Source organism: Vanellus vanellus (genome assembly GCF_965231255.1).
Source record: "Vanellus vanellus genome assembly, chromosome: 6".
Taxonomy (NCBI): domain Eukaryota; kingdom Metazoa; phylum Chordata; class Aves; order Charadriiformes; family Charadriidae; genus Vanellus; species Vanellus vanellus.
Window position 1 is genome coordinate 32,142,256 of NC_138911.1, and position 16,435 is coordinate 32,158,690.

Genomic DNA, 16,435 nt, shown 5'->3' on the forward strand with positions numbered 1-16,435 from the left:
GCCTCTTGAAACTCTCAGATATCTCTTAAGTGAGAGGAAGAGAGCACCATTGATGCTAAATATTCTATGAACAACTTAAACACCATTTTTATTGTTGAAAAAGAAAACGAAGGTTTCTTTCTTGCATACCGAAAGGAAAATGTGTTACAACTCAATATGTTTTAAGTGCTTTCCAGTCAAGAATACTTTAAAAAAAAAAAATCATTACCAAAGTAGGTCACCTTTCCTGGTAAGAGGACCAAGGAAAAAAGCACTTAGGTTCCCTATTTCCAAAGAACAGATGCTTTCATATTATTAAAAAAAAAAAAAAAGTGGGCTTGGTCACTGTTTTTTTCCACAGATAACTTTCCCGATACCAGGCAATGCTTGAACTGTCTTCAGCATACAAACAGATAACAGTAGTGCCATTATTGTAGCTCTGTTTTTCCACACATAGAAGAAAATAATTAACATAGCTCCAGTTAATTTTACTATTAGGAGCCCAGGGGGGAACAGTGCAAGTGACAAGAACCCAGTGCTGCCAAGGTTTGTGTGACATTTTGTGCAAGTTATTGAATGAGCTAATTTGTACGTAGCTACAAGCACACGTTTAACAAAATTGTGTGGATTTACTGATGGGGAAAGGCATCTAATTACAGCATCAGTGAATGAAATATTCCCTTTCTCTAGGGCACCACCAAACAGCTCCTGCAACCATGGTCATGCCAACAAGCAGAGGAGAATTGTGCTTGCAAATACAGAGGTGGTTAAACAGCCTCCACAGCCCGCCAGCTCAGGGTCTCCTTGCTAAAACTGCAAACTAATGATAAGACACAAGGAAAAAAAAAACACGTGAAATGGTAACAGAGCCAGAGAGGGAAATTTTTAATATGCAATGGCCACCAAGCCTATTTTCAAATAGGGGAAAAATACAACACAAAATAGTTGGTAGAGGAGAACAGTAGTGACACCTGCAGCACTATACTCTGAGAAGACTCTGGTACACAAAACCATTTCCATCTAGAGTTTAAAAACATAACCACAGAACCATTTCTATTTTACTTCAATCTCACAGAACCCCATTTTTACAAAATCAAAATATGAACAAAACTGGAGTTGATCTGTTTCCTTTCTCAACCAAGAAATAGATCTGAGTAATTCATTAATGTGTTCCTTGATTAAATTCTTCTTCCTACCTATTCCACTCATTCTACTCTTTATTAAAGCATGAAAAAAATACATATACTTTGTAATTTCTTCTTGTGTATGCCACAAATACGTATCACCACCTTCAGAGACACTGAATTATTGGTCCAAAGTATAATTTCTAAACACTGCAATGCAAGGTAATATTAACGAGCTCCATTAACATCAAAGAAAAGCAAAGTAGGGAGACATCTTTGCTCATTTCCCCACACCCTCTCCCCCCAATACATGCAGCCTTTGAACTAAAATATTGAATATACTCAAGATGAGAATACAACTCGTTGTTAAGCAGACCTGTGCACTTCAGTGTCTGGTTAACCAATTACTTTTCATTCGCTTCATTTAACTTTGGAGAGACAAGGAAAAAGAAGATACAGGACAACAGCATCAGCAATAAAGAAAAAGAATAAAAGTATCTGCTTCCCCTTGAACACGGTATGACAGTTTCTCATGAAAAAAAAGAAAGTGTGCTTCAAAATGTCTTCGGATGCAGAACATGAGTTTTTAAATGGAATTTCATTTGCATTTCATGGTCCTGCACATGTAATTCTATTTATTGAAATGAATCCTCCCACTCAAACTTTATCACAGAACCTTATGAAAGAAGTTCATAATCCTCTGAAGTGATATTTTATTAATCAGGATAGAATAAGGGTTTAGCTGAAGTTCTATTACAAAACAAAACAAAAGAAACAAGTCATGGTTTCTTGTGTATTTCATCCAATTCCATCCAAACTTTTTTCTCTTTCATCATAATATTAGGGTTCAAGACTGCATCTGAAATAGCCAGAAGCTGTCTCCTGGAAGGAGTATGCCTGGTAGCTCTCTACTGCTTCACTACTTCATTTTGGTTTGGTTTTAACAAATGAAACAATCCCATGGCTAAAATAAGGCTCTAGGCAGAAAGAAAACACTCATATCTTGCCCAAAACAACATGCAAAAGTAAATCAACAAACATAGTGAAAATACTCCAAGACCATAACTTAAAATGCTGACAACAAATACACAGAGAATGACATGAGAAAGATGCTGAGAACTGTTTCCAAAAATGCAAGGCACTAAGTGCTACAGCTAGAATCTCATAATCTTACCCTCTAGCTGAACCTTCCCTTTTTATCTCTGTATTCTAAATTTGCACTGGTTGCTTTGCTAAAAATATACTTTGAAGTTGTCATAGCTATTGGTCCTGGCTCGTCTTTTTTTCTGCCTCTGAGAACAGCTAAAGTAATAGATCATTGTAATTAGACTCTTATGGGTGCAAGAGACAGTTAGTTTCAGTTACAAACAGGAACCAAGGAAAGAAAACTAAATAAATTTAAGACAGACAACTGCATCTGAATATGGAGAAAACTACAAACAAACAAACAAAAAAGTAGTATAGGTGTATCAACAAAATCTCTAACTACAAAGAGGGATACAATACACAAGAGCTAAGGCCACATTTACGCTAGGGCTAAGACCACCTTTTCCAAGATCAGAAAGACAGATTCATATGTGTAAAATGCAAACCAATTATTCTGTGCATTATCTAAATGGAAATATTTAAGACATACAGGATATGTAAGAAAATATATCATACATACTTTTTACTATATCTTATATATGCTCTAATAATGTATGTATCTCCTGTATCAGGCTAAATGATACAGCCAGGAAAAATATAAAGGTTATTTGTTCATCCTCATTACTTCAAAGGCATGTAAGTATATGTGTGTGTATATCTATGTATTTTATATATATATATAAAAAGAGAAACAATGAAATAGTTATTTGAGGGTCGACCAACCTACCACATTACATGCATTTCCCTATTTGTAATTTTGCACACCACCTAGTGATCTGAATCTTTAACCTCAGCTAAGTCTTAACTATTACTGCAAGACATACGATGGAAGGAAACAACAAACCACAAAGTGTCCAAAAGGCCCTCCTGCAGGTAGATCACCTCCAACTGGCTCTAAAAACATGCTCCTGCAACTTGTATGACAGCTTTATTTGTGTCTAACCAATGATGAAAGACAGCTTCTGAAGTCCTCTGAGCACTAACTTCTCGCAATTTTACACTAATGCCTTAGATCATTAATCATTTGTACATGTCTAACAGATGCGGAAATCAGACCCACAGTCCCCAGCTTTACCACAAGGTTCCCCTGACAGCTACAGTCAAGGTCAGTGGCATTACCTTTGTTCAAGGACACCGATACGTGTCAAACTTCAGCAGTACAAATTGTCTGCTATTGCATGAATAAAGGGTGTTTGCAGGTATTTTAGACAGTCCTTATTCAAGGTAACCTGAAGAAGGTACATACATAAAGCTAGAAAGACTTCTTGGCTCACTGCATCTCCTTCTCCACTTTTGCAAGAAACAATGTCACACAGGCCTCTTCAAAAACATGCCTACACCTACCCTAAAAGCAGCTGGCTTCTTTGGCTGCACTACTCCATGCAGCGGCTGCTCCAGAACTCCACTTTTCTGAGCACTGGGAACCACCTCCTAATTCCCATCTTGCGTTTATTCATCAGAAATCCATAAAAAAAAAATGTGTGCATGCCAGTACTATCCGCAGCTTAGAAACGTCTTCTCCCTGCCCGACATTTATCACTTAGAGCACTCTTGCAGCGTAATTACATCTCTCCTACCTCATTTTGTTTTGCTCAGCTAAATAAGCCACTTGTTTCTAGTCCATCCTGTGTAACCAGGTCATGTCGCCGAGGAGATCAGCTCCAGTGAAGGTAAGGCCTCACTGGGGAAGGGGATCGCGGCGGATCGGGCTGGCAAAGGGCTCTTTTGAGGGCTCTTGTAGCCGGGAAAAGCGGCTGGCGCGTGCTTGTGCCGGAGCCGGCAGCTCGGGGGCGGGCTGCTGACGCGGCAGGGGCGGAGCCAGCGTCACACGCGGCAGTTTTAAACGGGCTGCTCACACGCCAACGGTCAGTCGCCGAGGAGATCAGCTCCAGTGAAGGTAAGGCCTCACTGGGGAAGGGGATCGCGGCGGATCGGGCTGGCAAAGGGCTCTTTTGAGGGCTCTTGTAGCCGGGAAAAGCGGCTGGCGCGTGCTTGTGCCGGAGCCGGCAGCTCGGGGGCGGGCTGCTGACGCGGCAGGGGCGGAGCCAGCGTCACACGCGGCAGTTTTAAACGGGCTGCTCAGGAGCGCAGCGGCTAGCCGCTGCGCACCCAGCACGCGGGCAGCTGGTGGGTGTCACCCCGGGCGTCACAGAGGTGCGAGTGGGCAAACAGGGCGCAGCTCTTCTAACAGTAAGTTACTAAAAAACTCTTTACCCAGCCAGAACGTCATGGTAAGAACTCGGCAGAAAACCATGGCTTTCCCGAGCTCTGCACCGAGTAGCTCTGAGGTGGCCACCCAGACAGAGCTAGCGTGGCAACATGCTGCCACCCAGGTGTCAGGCTGTAGGGAGTGCCCTTCTCTTGCGCCGGTGTTGAATAGTGACGGTGAGCAGGCCTGTGGGCGGTGTGCCCAAGTAGAGGAACTCCTTCAGCTAGTGATGGAGCTCCGTGAGGAGGTAAGCCGCTTAAGAAGTATAAGGGAAAGTGAACAGGAGATAGATAACTGGAGTAACACTCTGTCTTCCCTGAGAGAAGCACCCCAGGGAGACCGAGCTCCGCATACAATGAACCCCACACCCTCTAGCATTGTGTCTGAATGTGGAGATTCAAAAGACAGGGGCCAGTGGCAACAAGTCCCCACTCGTCGTGGCAGGCGTGCCTCCCAGGTAACCCCCACGCCATCCCAGGTGCTGTTACAGAACAGATATGATGTTCTTGAAAGGGAAGAGGAGGATGACAATAACTGTGGCGTGCCAAACATTGAGTTGCCACTGAAGCCAAGACAGATTAGACCTCATATAATGACATCATCATTTAAGAAAGAAAGACGGGTCCTTGTAGTAGGGGACTCGATTCTGAAGGGAGTGGATGGTCCCATATGTAGACCGGACCCAATCTGTAGGGAGGTCTGCTGTCTTCCTGGGGCCAGAGTTAAGGATATCCGGAGGAAACTCCCTAGCCTAGTCAGGCCTACTGACTACTATCCTTTATTGATTTTTCAGTTAGGTAATGATGAAATTCTAGGAAGGAGCCTGAGGGCGATGAAGAGAGACTTCAGGGCCCTGGGACGGCTAGTTAAGGGATCAGGAGCACAAGTAGTGTTTGCTTCTATCCCAACAATTGCACAGATGGATGAGAAGACTAACAGGAAATATCAGCTGATCAATGCCTGGCTCAGAGACTGGTGTCGTCGGCAGGATTTTGGGTTCTTTGATCATGGGCTGCTTTTCAGGACACCAGGCCTTCTGGCAGCAGACGGAAAAAGCCTGTCTCAGAGGGGGAAAAGGGTCTTAGGGCAGGAGTTGGCGGGGCTCGTTGACAGGGCTTTAAACTAGGTTTGAAGGGGGATGGGGATAGATCCAAGGTTGCTAGCAAAAAGCCTGAAAGTGGGGTGCTGGCACTAGACTTGGAAAAGACAGGGGGCGTAACCGGGCTCCTTAGGAAGATGTCTGGGGATGGCAGAACTTCAGCTCCCTCCAGTAAAAAGAAGAAAGGACCAATAGCCCAGCTGAAGTGCTTATACACTAATGCACGTAGCATGGGCAACAAACAGGAGGAGCTGGAAGCCATTGTACACCAGGGTAATTACGATGTAGTTGCCATCACAGAAACATGGTGGGATGACTCACATAGCTATAGTGCTGCCATGGATGGCTATAGACTCTTCAGGAAGGATAGGCAAGCAAGGAGAGGCGGGGGGGTGGCCCTGTATGTTAGGGAGTGTTATGAATGTCTTGAACTAAATGATGGTGATAATGGGATTGAGTGTTTATGGGTAAGGATCAGAGGGAGGGCTAACAAGGCAGATATTGTAGTAGGAGTCTGTTATAGACCGCCCAACCAGGATGAGGAAGCAGATGAAATATTCTATAAACGGCTGGGAGAAGTCTCAAGATCGCGAGCTCTAGTCCTCGTGGGAGACTTCAATTTGCCGGACATCTGCTGGGAATACAATACAGCAGGAAGGGAACAGTCTAGAAAGTTCCTGGAAGGTACTGGGGACAACTTCTTAACACAACTAGTGAAAGAACCAACTAGGGAAGGTGCCCTGCTGGATCTGTTGTTTGTAAACAGGGAAGGTCTTGTGGGGGATGTGATGGTCGGAGGCCGTCTTGGCAACAGTGACCATGAAATGATAGAGTTCTCAATTCTGGGAGAAGCAAGGAAGGGGGTCAGCAGAACTGCCACCTTGGACTTCCGGAAAGCGGACTTTGGGCTCTTCAGGAGCCTGGTCGACAAAGTCCCCTGGGAGGCAGTCCTCCAGGGCAAAGGAGCCCAGGAAGCCTGGATGTCTTTCAAGACGGAAGTCCTAAAGGCGCAGGAGCAGGCTGTCCCCGTGTGCCGTAAGACAAGCCGTCGGGGAAAAAGACCGGCCTGGCTAAGCAGGGAGCTAGTGTTGCAGCTTAGGGAAAAAAAAAGGATATATGGCCTTTGGAAGGAAGGGCAGGCCACCCAGGAGGATTACAAAGAGGTAGTAAAGCGATGTAGGGAAAAAATCAGAAGGGCCAAAGCTCAGCTAGAGCTAAACCTGGCTTCTGTTGTCAAGGACAACAAAAAAAGTTTCTATAAATATATTAGCGATAAAAAGAGGACCAAGGATAATATCTGTCCTCTAGTAGATGGGGCTGGTAACATAGTAACTAAGGATGAGGAAAAGGCTGAGGTACTTAATGCCGTCTTTGCCTCAGTCTTCAGCAGTAGGACCAGTTGTTCCTTGAATTCTCCGACCCCTGAGCTAGAATACAGGGATGGGGAGCAGAGTGAAGCCCCTGTCGTCCAAAGGGAAATGGTGAGGGACCTGCTTCAGCACCTGGAGGTGCACAAATCTATGGGGCCGGATGGGATCCATCCAAGGGTGCTGAGAGAGCTGGCGGAAGTGCTCACCGGCCCACTGTGCATCATTTATGAACAGTCCTGGATAACTGGGGAGGTCCCAGCTGACTGGAGGTTGGCAAATGTGACGCCCATCCATAAGAAGGGCCGGAAGGAGGATCCAGGGAACTACAGGCCAGTCAGTCTGACATCGGTGCCTGGGAAGGTCATGGAGCAGATCATCCTCAGTGCCATCACACGGCACATGCAAGAGAACAGGGTGATCAGGCCCAGTCAGCATGGCTTTGTGAAAGGCAGGTCATGCCTGTCAAACCTGATCTCCTTCTATGACAAGGTGACCCACTTGCTGGACAAGGGAAAAGCTGTGGACGTTGTCTACCTGGATTTTTGCAAGGCTTTTGACACCGTTTCCCATAGCATTCTCCTGGAGAAACTGGCTGCTCATGGCCTGGACAGGTATACTCTTCGTTGGGTAAAAAACTGGCTGGATGGCCGTGTCCAGAGAGTGGTGGTAAATGGAGTTAAATCCAGTTGGTGTCCAGTGACGAGTGGTGTCCCCCAGGGATCGGTGCTGGGGCCCGTTCTCTTTAATATCTTTATCAATGATCTGGATGAGGGGATCGAGTGCTCCCTCAGTAAGTTCGCAGACGACACTAAACTGGGGGGGCGTGTTGATCTGCTTGAGGGTAGATTGGCTCTGCAGAGGGATCTGGACAGGCTGGACAGATGGGCTGAGGCCAATGGTATGAGGTTCAACAAGGCCAAGTGTCGGGTCCTGCACTTGGGTCACAACAACCCCATGCAGCGCTACAGACTGGGGGCGGAGTGGCTCGAAAGCTGCCTGGCAGAAAAGGACCTGGGGGTGTTGGTGGACAACCGGCTGAGCATGAGCCAGCAGTGTGCCCAGGCAGCCAAGAAGGCCAACACCATCCTGGCCTGCATCAGGAATAGTGTGGTGAGCCGGACTAGGGAAGTAATCATCCCCCTGTACTCGGCACTGGTGAGGCCTCACCTCGAGTACTGTGTTCAGTTTTGGGCCCCTCACTACAAGAAGGACATTGAGGTGTTGGAGCGTGTCCAGAGAAGGGCTACAAAGCTGGTGAAGGGTCTGGAGGACAAACCTTATGAGGAACGACTGAGGGATCTGGGGTTGTTTAGCCTGGAGAAGAGGAGGCTGAGGGGAGACCTTATCGCCCTCTACAACTACCTGAAAGGAGGTTTTAGAGAGATGGGAGCTGACCTCTTCTCCCTGGCGACAAGTGATAGGACAAGAGGAAATGGGTTCAAGTTATGTCAGGGCAGGTTTAGATTAGATGTTAGGAAGCATTTTTTCACTGAAAGGGTTATTAAACATTGGAATAAGCTGCCCAGAGAGGTGGTGGATTCACCATCCCTGGAGGTGTTTAAGAAAAGGGTAGATGAGGTGCTTAGGGACATGGTTTAGGAGTGGTGGTGTTTTTATCAGGGTAGGTTAATGGTTGGACTTGATGATCTTAAAGGTCCCTTCCAACCTCACTGATTCTATGATTCTATGATTCTATGTTTTCTGAAGAGAGGAGATGACAACAGAGAAGACGACACCATGACCTAGATGAGGCCATATCACTGGCCCTTTGCATAATACTACTGACATCTATCACTCCCCTGGAAATATTTCTCCAAGACACTCTGGGATTATATTTGTGCTCTTCACTGCCATTGCACAATGCTGAACCATGACTGTCCTGTGACTTATCACCATACTCAGGTCTCTCTTCTCTGCTGCTCCTACCCAACAGATCTGTTGCACACAGACGTTCCCATTTTTGTCCCCCACTGTACAGCCTCCCTCTCTCTGTAGGACTAAATTTAATGCCTCTACTGTGATTCCTCTCCCCATGATTTTGCTATATGGGTTATGGAAAGGAGAATTATTAAACATTACACCTGTTATTACAGGAAATGCCAAGAAGGAATCTCTTGGGTAAAAAACATCCAGGTCTGCCTTTGCTGCAGCCACAATTAACAAGTAGCCCATCTTGTACACATGCGTTTCCCCCTCTCTATGCAACACTCTATGAAAAGCTGTTGACACAGTAGATCAGTTGGATAAAGAAATTAGCAAGGTTTCAAGAAATGGTCAACTTTCATTTACAGCCAAGCCGCATGAGTATTTGCGGTGATAAATTAACCGAAGCCTCCTTTTCAATGTGCAATACAGAAGTGCAGAGTTAAAGTTATCTTACTTAAATCCTGATTGGATTTAAACTTATTTTCCAACATTAACAATGCTAGTTTGGGGGTTAGTTATCAAAAGTTGTGTGTGTTTCTATTCCTGAAATACTGATACGTACTCTAAAACTCAGTCCTAGTTTAATCCTTGCTTACTACTTTTAGTCTGGAATCAGAATAAAAATCAGGAGATGTTGAGCAAGATGGCTTAAAATGCCATAAAGTAATCTGTAACAACAGTACAGAAAAATCTCTGGGTAAAATTTGAAGACTATAGGTCTGCAGTGTTACTCATGCATTATCCTAATTTTGTGATTTGATGTAAAAAAACGAGTTATAAAATAGAAGCAATTGTGTGAGAAGCTCAGATTTCATGTAGAAAAATAAGGTTCAAAGCCTTTACATGCAGCAGAATCCTAAAATATAACTCAAGAGACAAACAAAAAGAATGCCAAGAGTATTCAACTGTTTAAATGCATTTTAGGTTCTGCTGCCTCTTGCTAGAACAACACAAAACCTTGAAGGGGCTAGGAAACCTCAAAAAAGATGCAGATTGCTTTCATTTAATAAAGTATAAAAGTTGTATGCATGAAATCCATCTCATTTTAACACACTGCAGCATTTTCTTTCTCTGCAACACATCTTCATTTGGCCTATATCGTTATGGGTTTTGTCTGCTTTTAGTTGCGTGGACAGTGTCCTATTGAGATAGTTTATCTTGTGCTATTTAGCACAACTTAAGATCAAACAAATAGTAGTCTTGGTGTTCTGACTAGCTCCCTATACCAGCATTACTTTTTTTTTTTATCTGAACATTTAATTTTAACGACAGTCTCTTTCCCCATCTTTCTGCTTCGTGGTCCATTCATTTTTTGCATGAGTGCATATGTCTTCACAACTTCTTGTTCTCCCATTTTCCACCCTATCACCACGTTGGACAAGGTCTGACAACAACACTCCAGCTATTTGCCATGACTGGAACCCTGGAATCTGCCTGGAGAAGAGCTGCTAATGTAAGGTTGCATTTTTTTTTTTTTTTTTTTTTTTTTTTAATAATTACAATTCAGATCTTAAACCAGAATCTTAAAAGAGGGTAAGGCTGCCAAGTACTGAAGGTAGCAAACAACTCAGATTTTTCTGAAAGCATCTTGTGGCAGCTGCAAGTTTGTATTACATTTACTTAGAACAGTAATTGCCTTTGGAAATTAGATTTTCCTGCTTGTTCAAAAGATTTACGATGAGTAACCATAAAGATTCAAAATTTAACTCACTAAGTGCCAGTGTTAGCAAGCAGATATAGAAGATGTGTCTGGCAAAATTAAGCAGAGATGGAAATGTACCACCAGATAATCCAGGCCACTTCTTTGATGATACCCCTTGATATCCCTCAGAGCATGCAGGCTCACAGTGGTTCTGAACATTCTAACTATACAGTTTGTGAACTCTTCCCCATCCTAAGAGATCTCTCAGGAACAAGTTTGCCTTGCTATCCATTCTAGGTTTCTCATTTCATCCTTCTTGTTATATTCCCCAGGTACTCCTAAACAATTCTTCCTTATTGGTATTTTCATTTCTTATTTAGTCAAGCCCTAAGTATTTTCATTTTTCTTTTTTTTCAGTGACATAACAATTTTCCATCATCCTTTCTGTAAGAAAATCTGCTTTGCCCAATTATTTTGGTAATCGGTCCCCTAACAGGTCTGGTGCCAGAAGGTGTTTGTGAACAGTATGTCTTTCAATACAGTCTGCAGAAGGTGAACTTTCAGACCTGGATTACTGGAACGATGAACCAAAAAGCTCCTGGGACACAGTAACCAGCACTTGGAAGCCAGAAAGACAATCAAGGGTGGCTGAATTTCAAGGGAACGTGACAGGCGTTTAAAATCAATTGATATTTTCTTTTTCTGTTTGCTTGGATTGTATTTTTCTCCTCTCACTGGATTTTCATTGCATTTTTTTCCTTCCGTACTGTAGCACCCACACAACGCTCACAGACTGAAGCAAGAACTGGGATGTCACTCACTTCCATAGAAGCCCTTGTGTATTGGCATTACCTGCTCCCATGAAAAGGAGGGTAGTGCATTTCAAAGTCTTTTTAAGCACTGTGTACAACTCTTCCAGTAGTAATCCCAACAAAAAACACATCAGCATCAGCATCTTCTGCAGATGTGGCCAGACTGATTAAAGAAAACACGGTTCCTACATTTTACTCACAAAGCAGTACTCAAATGGTAATGCAATTTCAGCAAGTCACCTTAAATTTTTCATTGGATATCACTATGCCACACAAGAAAAATGACTGAACATCCTTACTGCAGTGCTACCCACAGCCCTATAACCAGCCCAGGGCTAAGTACTGAGACATACAGAGAGATGAGAGGAAGCACAGATCCTCAGAGTGGGATGCAGCTTGCTTGATTATAGATGTCTACAATGTGACATAAGTACCTGACAGCTAGGTGTTGAGGCACCCATGATAGTCAACGGAGACCTAGTCAATACGGCTCATGTAGTTTAGGCTACAATTAATTTTAACAAGTGTAGGGTGAGGCAAATCATACCCTAAACACTACTTACCCTAATGAGTGCATCTGCACTACCAAATTCACACACAGATGTCTTCCAGAACAGCAGGGCAACATTGAGCATTTTGAAATAAAAAAATAACATGCTTCACAATTTGATAAATATCAGCCCCCAAAAGGTTAACCCTGAAGGTAGAAGAAAATAAGACTTATCTCATTGAGACCATCTGCTGTAGCAATCAAAGCAGTTAGAATCCATTTGCTTGCAGGAGTCCATAGAGAATATCACAAACTAATTGGAGTCAAAATAAATTAGTTTATTTTGTTCTGCATGGCCAAAATCCATCCCACTTAGTTTTACCTACCTAAGTAAAGAGAACAGCCTGTTCTAGGCTTTTCTCCATAAACAAAACAGAGAGAGGTTGCTCCAAAGGGACACTCAGCACCACCTAAGATCTGATTAGTCCTTTAGAGGTGTGTATCTCTCACTAGTGAGTATAAAGAAAACCAGGCTACCACAACCACCCTCTTGGCTTATGAACTTCAAGTAGACCTCAGTAAGTCTCAGTAAAGAAAGCATGAGCAATTTGGGGTCGTACTTCTAGGGCTTTCCTCCCTCAAAACCTACAAATGCTTACGACAAGCAACAAAATAGTTGACGCAGCAGGAATTACTCTGGTCCCATTACTGAAGCCCACCCTTGTTTCTTCTTCCTTAGGGGGATCAACAATTGCATCTCAGGATTCCTGCTGCAAGAAGCAAACCTCTCCTTTTACTGTGACACAACACCAACCCTGAACTGTACGGTATGCTGGCAGATTGTGTTCTGTATTTCAGGAGTCCAGTGCAGTGTTTTTCTCATTCATTACTGGCAATCAAGCCATTTGAAAGGAAATGAGAGATGAAGAGCTAAACACTCATTTGGAGAGAGGAGAGATAATCAAGAGAATAAAAGTCTTATCTCAGATTTTGCATATGATTTCTCAAACTACAGAATATATAATTGATGTGTAATACATATAACTAATATCAAATGGTAAACTAGATTTAGAAAGTCAATCACCAATGGAAATTACCTTTGAAGAACAAGTAATATTAACTCTATTCATTAAAGCAACAAAAACCCTCAAAAAAAAACAACAGACATGGATTAGCTTAATATTGACAAAACAGAATACAGCATTACTGAACAATGCATGGGACATGCTATTCTAAAAGATGACTGTGTATTTGACAGATGACTGGCTAATAATACTGACATCTGAGGAACACCGGTAAGAAGAGACGAATCAAACAGTACGAGTACTTTCCCCGTTGATACTGCAGAACTTGAAAGCCTTATTCTACAGCAACAATAATGAAACACTAGAAGGCAAAGAAATGGAGAAATCCTTAGGTAGAAATGCCATAAAATGAATAGAAAGTGAGGCACACTCAAATAAAACGTAATGTTTTCGATAATAGGCAAGTGGATTCTCTGCAAAGTCACAGATTTAATGCCCTAATTCTAGATCATGCAACCAGAAGCTTCTTTCATATCCCATATCTGCTTCAACCTGCTGGGCTGTTGGACCTCTCAGCAAACAGGTTCCAAAAGATAATCTGACTAACTGACTACTGCTACTTCCAAATTAGCAGCTGAAGTGTGTTCATAACACATTCAAAACAAACAAGCCTACACATTACCCAGAAAAATTCCCCATGTTAACAATTCCAGATTCCAAACCAAATATGCAACAACTAAACCAAAATTATGGTTATCAAAAAGTAACACTTTAAACAACTTATGCTCTATATGAAACCTAAATTATTTTCTCAGCATACAAAAGTCATCAAGATTGCAGTCACGCAAGTAGAAAACAGTACCATGTACACCCAACACATTTTAGATTTTTATAGCTATTTCATAAGGCGTAAAAATGAGTGAAAATATAATTTTTACCCAGGATTGTACTACACAAGGAAATTTGATTTGAGCTGGCATTGTAGCTCTTGAGTTAACAGAATGGAAGCTTATTTGAGCCATGCAAGAAATTTTATTTTTGTTAGAATCATATAGCACTTTCACATGCTACATAAGAAACATTTTGAAGCCTAAATAAAATATATTTACATTATTTCATCAAATTACAAAACAACTCCGTTTCATAGATAACAGATACATCTACCTCAGAGTAAAACAACGCCTTAGCAAATGGGTCAATAGATTGGATTCCTTCATCTTTTATACTACCTTGAAAGTACTTCAGAATAAGACATTTTATCACGGTGAAAGAATGTTCTTTGAAATAATGCATTGCTGTTATTTTACCATTGTCTAATTAATTTTTCACTAGCACTTGAGAGGTTTCTCTTTTTTAGTTTAAGCAATGCAACAGGAAGCAATAACAACTACCTGCAAAGAATCAAACTGCAAATTCTGCAACAAAACACAAAACATGAAAACAGAAAAAAAACATACTAAAAGATTGTTGTATGCCAGCTGCTTTATTATCAGTGCGATAAAATTTGGAAGGTGTGTACAATTATTTTAGCTAGATTTAATAAACTTGAACGATTAGCCAAAGTCACATTACAACAATTCACAAGAAGTTATAAATTTCAAATTATTAGTTTGTCATCAAATGTTTTATACTAACAGGCTTAAATGCTTCCACTGAACAGAATAAGACTTCCAAGGTCTCAAATGCTATAGTTTTAAATACCAACTTTCCTGAAAATTATTTCAGTTACGCATTCAAGCAGCCTGAAACACACCTTTGACTTCAAAAGGGGCATGGGATCCTTGTACAAGCGTACCACATAAGAAGGTATTTTTACAAACAGCTCCAACTCCTTACCTTTCTGTAGACTATCATATTCGGAGAACTCTCTTCTGGGTCAGTGGTTTCCACAGTACTTGGATCAGTGGGTGCTTGGGCCATGTTTGCCTCTCGTCGCTCAGCCTGCAAGGACAGGAGCAAAAGTCAGTACGAGTCCAGGCTGCAGGGGAGCATGGCAAGGACACGCAACTAGCTCCAAGGCAGGCAGACGAGGATGGTACAGAGGGAACCACGCTCCAGACTTCCCACAGTGCAGGATATTATCACGCCATGTCAGCTAGTTAAATGCTTTGAACTGATCTGTCTAAAGCACAATGCCCCACGAGCAAGGACTGCCAAGTCACGTACAGCTGCGGTTTGGGTCATCCCGTGCACACATTTCTCTCCCAGTTACGATATTTTATCATAAGCCCTCATTCGATAAAAGACCAATTAATACTTTGTACACTTCCTTTCCTTACTATAAAGCACAAGCAGCTTAGACTTTTCCAGGAGCTTTTGAGACACCCTCAAACAAAAAGCCAATGAGGATAAAAAGTTTACTGTGAGACAGAGTAAAACCCCACTGGAATCGTTGGCTGCAGCAAACTGTCAGGCACAATCCCGGCTGCCGCCTGCGCACACTTGGAGCAACCTCCAGCTCGCCCCAACCCTGGGGCAGCAGCTGGGAAGCAGGGAAGCATAGCTGCTTGCTCAGAGTAAGCAGCTTTCCTCACCTCTTCTCACGATACAGCTGGGAAGAGGCAGCAGGACACAGGCAAACAACAGAATCACAGAATTTTCAGAGTTGGAAGGGACCTCTAGAGATCATCTAGTCCAACTCCCCTGCTAAAGCAGGATTGCCTAGAGCACATCACTCAGGACTGCATCCAGGCGGGTCTTGAAAATCTCCAGAGAAGGGGACTCCACAACCTCCCTGGGCAGCCTGTGCCAGTGCTCTGTCACCCTCACCGTAAAGAAGTTTTTCCGTGTATTCGAACGGAACTTCCTGTGTTCTAACTTGTGCCCATTGCCCCTCGTCCTGTCACTGGGAACCATTGAAAAGAGCCCGGCTCCATCCTCCTTCAACCCACCCTTTAGATACTTGTACGCCATAATAAGGTCTCCCCTCAGCCTTCTCTTCTCCAGGCTAAAGAGTCCCAGCTCTCTCAGCCTTTCCTCATAAGAGAGATGCTCCAAGCCCTTAATCATCTTAGTTGCCCTTCACTGGACTCGCTCCAGCAGTTGCCTGTCCCTCTTGAACTGGGGAGCCCAAAACTGGACACAGTATTCCAGTTGTGGCCTCACCAGTGCAGAGCAGAGGGAACCATGCAGAATACTCCTTAATCCAAACTATCTTCTAGAACCACAGAAGTGTTGCCTTATCTCTTCCAGGTCATGCCAGGCATGAGGCAAAAATGTTAAAAAAAAAAAAAAAAAAAAAAAAAAAGGCCCACTGCAAGGAGAACACTTTAAATTCTAAGTCAAATGCTGTATTTTAAATTTTTCTTCCACCAGCACATTTGACAAGTTACATCTTAAATTAAATGCTCCTGTGGAGCCATGTGGTGACCTTTCCTAGCCTAAAAGGTAACATTGCCTGTTACAGACAGTGGCATTAAGGCTGTTTGACAAGCTCAATTTCTTCAACATTGAAAGTATTGAGATTTCCCATCTCAACATATTTTATTAAAAATTGAGACAAAAAGTATAAGTACGTTCAAGCACGCATCATCCACACATTCATTCCAAAACCACAGTTCACCACTAAACTGCCTCGCTTATTTAAGGAACAAGATACTTTCCTATTCCTTTC

The 16,435-nt window shown here is 42.8% G+C and overlaps 1 protein-coding gene across 5 annotated transcripts in view; it reads right to left on the minus strand.

Annotated features, from left to right (window-relative positions):
• The window catches only part of RGS6 (regulator of G protein signaling 6), a gene marked incomplete at both ends in the record, with an annotated part of 285,460 nt that extends 270,718 nt beyond the window's left edge, over positions 1 to 14,742 (minus strand). For 3 of the 5 annotated variants that reach the window (XM_082485574.1, XM_082485573.1, XM_082485572.1), the window contains one exon: positions 14,659 to 14,694. In XM_082485574.1, the coding sequence (XP_082341700.1) occupies positions 14,659 to 14,676 (18 nt within the window). Of the gene's footprint in view, positions 1 to 14,658 lie in introns of all 5 variants that reach the window. The other 2 variants (XM_082485571.1, XM_082485570.1) reach the window with 1 other exon arrangement.
• Between the last annotated feature and the right edge of the window lie 1,693 nt (positions 14,743 to 16,435).